The sequence below is a fragment of the Trichogramma pretiosum genome, unplaced genomic scaffold (genome assembly GCF_000599845.2).
Source record: "Trichogramma pretiosum strain Unisexual culture from Peru unplaced genomic scaffold, Tpre_2.0 scaffold267, whole genome shotgun sequence".
Taxonomy (NCBI): Eukaryota; Metazoa; Arthropoda; class Insecta; order Hymenoptera; family Trichogrammatidae; genus Trichogramma; species Trichogramma pretiosum.
This window is the reverse complement of record NW_019640934.1, coordinates 60-7,714: the sequence shown is the minus strand read 5'-3', so window position 1 is coordinate 7,714 and position 7,655 is coordinate 60. Positions and strand designations below refer to the sequence as shown.

The 7,655-nt window shown below is 42.7% G+C and overlaps 1 protein-coding gene across 1 annotated transcript; it reads left to right on the top strand.

The window, feature by feature from the left end:
- The first annotated feature begins 563 nt into the window (after positions 1-563).
- On the top strand, positions 564-1,759 carry LOC111693340 (serine protease SP24D-like). The gene is made up of 3 exons (XM_023457804.1): positions 564-666; positions 753-1,363; positions 1,432-1,759. The coding sequence occupies exons 1-3, from the start codon at positions 597-599 to the stop codon at positions 1,669-1,671; spliced, it is 921 nt and encodes a 306-aa protein (XP_023313572.1). The 5' UTR covers positions 564-596; the 3' UTR covers positions 1,672-1,759.
- Positions 1,760-7,655: the final 5,896 nt, after the last annotated feature.

Here is a 7,655-nt window from a genome sequence, read left to right as displayed (position 1 = left end):
GGTACACGTCATTCGATATGCTACCAGCATGATTGAGAGTTCGCAAGCCTCTGGATTTATACATTCACCCATCGCACGAGTTCATTTCGATGATTATTTCATTAAAACTCGATGATTATCGCGAACACACATACATACTCGTCTGCTCGCAATGCATATCGTTGATCTGCGAACGAGACGCGAACGACGTGGACAAGGTGATTTTTTTTGTCGACCGCTCGGTATATTTATTGCGGCGACGTCGTCGTCCAACCGTGACACACGTGTCTCGATGGATTTAAAATTCATTTACATTTTCAAGCATCAGCAACTGGTCATCGATAGAGAACTGCAAGCTGCGTGAAAAAAAAATGAAAAAAAAAACTAGAAAACCGCTCGGAATGATTCAGTGTAGCGTTGACAGCTGCAAATCGGAAACATTTTTCCGGTTGATCATTTTTATAGTACACGAATATCCAGTATACAGATATCACGACGTTACGTGCAGTTCATGCTCGTAAGCAAAACGTTATCGTTATTGAAAATTTTTAAGCTGCATTTATTTTGCATTTGTTTTTTCGCCATTGGTTTATGCACGACCTAAGCGTAAATTTAGGATGAAGAGCTTAATGTTACCGTCGACAATTGCATGCGGCCTACTTGTCTTCTTCTATTCTTCGATCAAAGGTAATTATAAGAGTAAATAAATTCAGTTCATATTACGCTCATATATGCACAAAGATAATTGATTTCATCCTATTCATGTGCTGCAGTCGAGGCACTTATATCGCCGCAACTAGCCGCTCAACCCCAATTTCCTCACGTCGTCGCTGTAATTGATAAATTCAGCCGCCGCACTATCTGCACGGGTGCTCTAATTTCGGAAGCAGCCGTTTTAACCGCTGCTCATTGCGTTACCGATGAAAACGGCAAATTCTTAAAGAAGCACTTTAGCATCATTGCTGGCACGATTGACTTATCCACTCCTCACGTTGAAGTACCAGTCGCAGCTTTGATTGTGCCCACTGCATATAATGGGCGTGGACAAGCAGGCGTGAACGATCTGTATCGAGTCGCTAATTTAGCTGTTCTCAAGCTGGCGGGGAGAGTTCCAAAAAAATCGGTTATAAAACCTTTGCCGATTTCCAGTTCTAGAGCCAGTATAAAGGAAAAATTTGACAAGGCACCAGTGGCTGGTTTTGGAATATCGGAAATCTCACATCATTCTTCGCGACGAGTTGTGAACAATGATGGAAAATTGCATTTTGCATTGATGGAGCCGTTGTCACAGAGCGCGTGTAATTTGCTAGTTTTACTTACCGAAGATAACAGTGCATTTTGTGCAAAAATTGATGCACTTTCGGAGGGCAGTAGCCTCTGTGCAGTAAGTTTTAATTGTTTAATAATCATGTGTTTTATCCTCGAGTACTCAAATTATTTTTTTGCGCACAGGGTGACGATGGTACTCCTTATGTTCTGAACTCGAAAATCGTAGGAATTCTCACTTATGTTCCGAAAACTTGTAATGGCGTGGAAATGAGCCCAATTTTCACTAGAACATCGGCCTATGCAGATTTCATTGAAAACGCCATTAAACACATGTACTTCGATGGTGCACGAGTCGGTCATTACGTTCCTTGGTACAATGATTACGCGACCTCAGGCAACGTCGAAGCGATACAGGTTCCGTAAGGCAGGAAGTCTAGTCTTTTTACATATTGTCAGTAACAAAAAATCAATCATTTCAATTATTTCAATAAAAAAAATTTGAAAACTGAAATCATTGACGAAATATAAGTCGAAGATTGATTTCTGCTTAAACGAATCACATCATTGCAGAACGATGAATCATATTTTGCTGTAGCCAAAGTCGCTTTATACGGAATCGCAACGAAATGATTTAAACGTGCGCGTGTAATAAAGGCAAGTCTGTAAATTTGTCACGAGGACATATGGTAATACGTTCCGAATCAGTACGACTGCTGCATAACTTATAAGTGCAAGAGCTGCGAATAGTATTAATATACGACAATGCGTCATTTACATGGCAGCCTATTATTATCGATGTTTCGGCTCTGGCCTTTTGCAAAGTATCCGCATTTGAATTAGAATATCAGCGCAGTCTTTTCCAACGAAACGTCATTAGATTCATTTACGCGCGTACACGCTCACCGTGGTCGGCTTTTGTTAACAATAGCTGCGCTGCGGTTGACAACGAGTGTTTTGAATCGAAGCCAGCGCATGATTATTGCCGCGTGAAAAATCATCATCGTCGTCGGGTAGTATTTGTGTCAGTGATACCTCAGCTGGGATGTTTGCATGGATTCGACCATCCGTGAATTATCTAATTATTCTAAAGCTGAAACTGAATTGAACAAACAATAATTTGTATGATTTTGGAGCCAATTCAAATTTCAGTCGCATAATTAAAAATACACATTTAGCCAACACTTGCTAATGACATGTATGCCTCGTTTTAATACGCTCGGCATGATGATACGCGAGCCTAGCAAATATCAAAAGAAAATACGAGCGCTCTGCGTAGTGTGTGTGTGCGCAAGCCTCGCTGCACTCCTTCGTGTATTAACATTCTATTTATAGATTTTGTTCATATACATTGTAGGTCCGTATTGGTGTAGTGCAAGGGCAAATGTGTATGGCGCCTGCACGAAGAAAGATGCGTGCGACTCTTTTTTGCGTACTAATTTTGTAAAACGTGACTGACACGTGCCTCTGCGCGCGCAGTTTCGTACACAATTTTAATATCTTTTTAACGCGTTTACGACGGGAAAAATTAAAAAAGTGAGCCCGTTTCCTCAAATCATCGCGCGACAATTTGGAAACAAAGGAGTCGGCTTGTCATCGCCGGTTAAATTGGTATAATGACACTGATTTCTCTGCTGATGCTGCTGCTATTGCAGCGGACGCAGTTGTCTGTTAAAGACCATTTATTTTGAAAGCGCCTCATTCGTGCGGTTTCCGAAGTTTTTGATCATCAAAGCAAAAGCCTATAAAACAACAGTTACAGATTTTTCTCATAAGTTCCAATGCCCGTACATACACGTATAAAGCCGCGCATGAGCACATAACGTCGGATTCATAACGAAATAACACTCAACTACATAGACGCTGATGATGATGTGTGCCTTTCAAACGCTTTTTGACGTGTACGATATTCGCATAAAATGTTACAGAGCATGTCATGAAAGTGTAGTTTCGTAGAGGAGCGTTTAAACGCGCGGCTCGGACAAGCACACGCCGCGGTGCGCTTTCGCTTACGCTCGCGTATGTACGCGCGCGCATATGTGTACAAACGTTGATTTAAATAAGCTTTAACCTCTGAAAATAGCTCATATACTGCTCATCGTACGCGCATGTACTGTGCGTTTCGGACGTAGCGAATAACACGCCAACACAATTTTCATGGTTTCTAGTGCTCTCGATTTTCCCCTTTACTATTAATAATTCGGCATGTGAAAATAATTTCGCTCGGGTACTAATGAACAGCGATTTTGCTTCACGTTAGTAATTGCAAGCTTAGCGTGATCGTGCAGTCGCAGAAATATAAATATGTTTCGCGTGCTCGCGAGAATCGTGAAAATTTGCGCGTTGTACCTATTGAATATTATTAAGCGCGCATATATTACACTGCCGTGGAAGTACGAGGCGGGAAAAAAGCTCGTTCATTACACAGGATGCTGAACTTGCACAACAAATTACACAGACAATACGAGCGAGAAGCCAGCAAAAGACATAAATAACCCAAGGTATGATCAGCAAAACGCTGCAAGTTTTTAAATCAAGCGGCAAGCAAAGAAATACCGAAATACAGCGGATAATTACTCTTTCCATAAGGCCGAGAGGAAGAGCGAGACAGCGAGAGGGAGAAAGAGAGAGAGAGCCAAGACGCTTTGAAAAGCTCCCACGAGGCCGTTTGCAGGTCTTTATACATTACGCCTAGACACACTTCTTTGTGGCCCCTGCGCGGACGCGCATTCCTTCTCTTTTTGCCTTTCCGACTCTCTGTCTTTCTTTCTCTTTCTCTACCTCTCTCCCTCCGTCTTTACTCTATTTGCGACCCAAAAAGAAAAAGGCGCAAGCCTCGAGGCTTGATAAGCATCGGTCTCAAACGCGATATTGCACGCGAGCGCGCGCTGAAATGAACGTAAAATTGAAAAACAATGCCTAAGCTTTTATATTTATTATGATTTTTTCGGACTCCGCTATGGTGTCAGAGCGTGCGCTTGGCGAAAGGAGGCTTTGTGCATTGTGTGTGTACAATCTATCGGGATGCGGGACAGCAGTGTATAGCAGCACCGGCAAGAGAGAGTGAGTGAGTAAGTAATATAAGTACGAAGCTCGAGGGTATTATCTCGTGCACTCCGTTGCAGCGAGTTCTCGCGCGCCAAGCAAGCAAGCAACAGACGTATAAGACGTGGACTAAAAGGGAAAGAAGAGCCTTGGCAAGTTGACAAGCTTCGCGCAGATACTGTCTTTTGCTGCTTTTCGCCTGTACATTTCTTTTTCCCTCCGTTCGGACTTACCGAAGCTATATAGCCAGTAGCTACTATATGAAAACAAAGCATTTCCTGCACTAGCTGTATTTGCCGCGCGCGTATACTTTCTTCAACGTACAGTCCAGAGAGGGATGGAGAAAGAGAGACAAGTACTTCGGAGGAAGTGTGTAGCCGCGTTACTTTTGTCGCAAGCGCAAACCCAGGCAAACTTCAAAAGGCGCGCGCACATATTTATGCGCGCGTCAGTCCTATATGAGTACATAGCTCGAGAGAGAGAGACGCACAAGTGTGTTTATATCATCGCCGAGCGTGGATATAAAGTCGTAATGTCAAAGTGTAATGGGAATGTAATGACTGACGACGCTAGACTGCTGCAGGCAGTACAAACGACGACATCAAAATACCGCCATATACGCGCCGCGCCGAGTTTTCGCGGCTCTCGGTGCGTATAGAAGTGTATTCCAGGGCGAATCTGTGAGAAAGATATACCACATCGCATGCTTAGGACGACTCGAAGATATATGCCGCATTAGGATGTAAATTTGCGAGCTTTATTATAAGAGTTGGAATTGAATTTTAGTATTATATGCCCTGGCGGAGCACACACACTTCGTCATCGAGCAGGGGGAAGTGGGAGGCCAAAGAGAGAGTGAGAGATTCTAATGAAATTCATCGTGGGTAAAGAGAATATGAAAATTAATAATCGGCGCCGTGATTTCTCAAATTGCTGTGAGGTGCGATGAAAATTAAAATTTCTCTCTTCTGCTTTATGTGAAGTCCATTAGGTTTTAAATTTCAAGCACGGGTATACTTTATTATTGCATAAGATATACAGATACAAGTGTCGGGGATAGTTCAACGAACCATGGTTTTTCTTTCAAATTCAATTATAAATATACACATGGTCGGCAAATATAAGAAAAATTAATGAAAAAGCTATTGGTATTAATAAAATGATTCGGTGAATTTTCTTAACCCGGCACAAAGCTTGTTTGTGTAACGGACAAGTTATAAATAAAATGATCTATAATTATGATGTATGAGCGTACTTCGTGTTATTTAAAAAAAATCAAATTCCAAACTGAGATCGGCATGTCTGCATAACGCGTCTATAGATATTGCTTTTGCAGATATGCCCAAGTGTCAATTCACGTCAAATTGGATTCATCGCGTAGTAGCTCAAGCTGCGGGCGGATGTCAAGTTCCCGTGGACGTTTAAGCATACATGTGCGTATTATATGCAGGTGGGGTGCTATAGGCAGCAGCAGAAACGTCGTCGCATTTACACCTCATCAATTTTGATACGCGTCGTGTATGCTATGTGTACTATTACTAGGCGCGCAGGTGTTCGACAGGCGCAGCTGAAGTCACAATGTCATTGTGCTGAGGTGTATACGCGTCGGTCGCGTCTACTGCAAGACGTGCAGCCATGGAACAACTTGATTGATATAATCTGAGATTCGAAATCTTTGCCTGTGCAGAGATATCGCGGAAATGCGGCGCTGATTTATAAGCTGCCACTATTACTACCTCGGGTGCAGTATAATAACTGCGCTGCCGTGGAAATAGTGTCGTGCTTCAAGTTTTCATTCTAAATATACGTAATGTCTTAAATAACCATCATCAAGTCGTTCGGGTGATTACGGACTAAATGATTAAACTGCGATGAAAGAGAGAGGCTTTACGCGCGGACTCGCGAGACTCAAGCTCTCTCTCTCTCGACAAATATATATCTACGCTGTCACGCGCACATGCATATACCTATACCTCTCTACACATGGAGCGTAGCAAAAGCTATTCAAAGAGCATTCGGCATTAGCCCTAGATCTCTCTCACTCTGCCGAAAGGGGGCTAGTTTAGCTATATATAATGCTGCTTTCGTGAAATAACGGAAGGTAGTTTTGAATTTTACGATCGGCGCGCTCTGGAAACTACTGCAGATATACGTTACGATCGATTCCCAACTTTTTTCATGATATTCGATCATTGATATAATTAGGGTGCCGCTGCTGTTCCGCCACTAGTTCGCTTAAATAAAACATCTTCAAAAAGTTTTTGATTCACGGTCGCGAACTTTTACGATTTTTTGCTCGTATTTATTTTATTGCCGTATCAGAGTTCAAAAAGGTTTACGATTTTTTGCCTGTGACGCGCACGGCGCGACGACCGCATTACTATATAGTTGATGTGTGTGTACTGCATGTTATGCGCACCGTCGCACGTTGTTGTTTTTCGCCCCGTTGCGAAAACTTCATGAAATGTACACGAGCGTTTCGCCCGTAAAGTATTCAAGCTACATTAAGCAAATATTTTCTGATTATATTTTTTGTCCTGTAAAATGTAGAGAGAACGAGTGAGAGGTAAAAAGAAAAAGACATGAGTTATAATGTTTTATTACTGCAGGACGTTATGGAGTTAAAGTATGCGTGTACAGGAGAGAATAGCTGCGAAAAAGCTTAATAACGCGCCTTTCAAACGAACTGAAATGCTCTTATATTCAGTTGTGAAGGATGTTTTGAAATTTATCAGCACACGCACCGAAGCTTTTTTCGTCGTTTCGCAGAAGCGTCCATATTATATCGTGCGATAAGCAGGCGCATTTTGTCATTTCGAATTTCGTACATTTTTACTTTCTAACCGAAACCCTCGCACTCGCTTGCATCGTCGTGACACGCTGGAATCTGCGTGTGTAAAAGCATTCGTATCTAATTCTGTCTCCGCGTTCAGTGAGAGAGAGAGAGAGAGTCGTACTTTGACAATCGTAAAAAATGAAATGCATCAACGGCGGCTGAAGAAAATTTATCGAAATCTACGTGTGGTACACGTATGCGACCTCGTTTTCATCCCGATACGCGCGTTCGAAATCTAGTGCTGCTGCTGCTCGCTTCGTCTGGCAGCGCATTACAGCGCGCACATGTGAACGTATTTTACAAAGAGGAACCATTCTTCACTCACTCGCAGTGCGCGGTCCCGTTGCACTGCTCTACGGCGCGAGTAATTCCATTGCCAGGCGTATACAAAGCTGCGGAGATCTTTTAACCCCCCTTGCAAAAACGCTCGGAATAATATCTCTTATCGTCATGCGATTCGCTCCTTCTCTCTCTCTCTCTTTCTCGCGTCGGTCGCGAAACGTTCCATTACGCCTACATTAAAGGTACT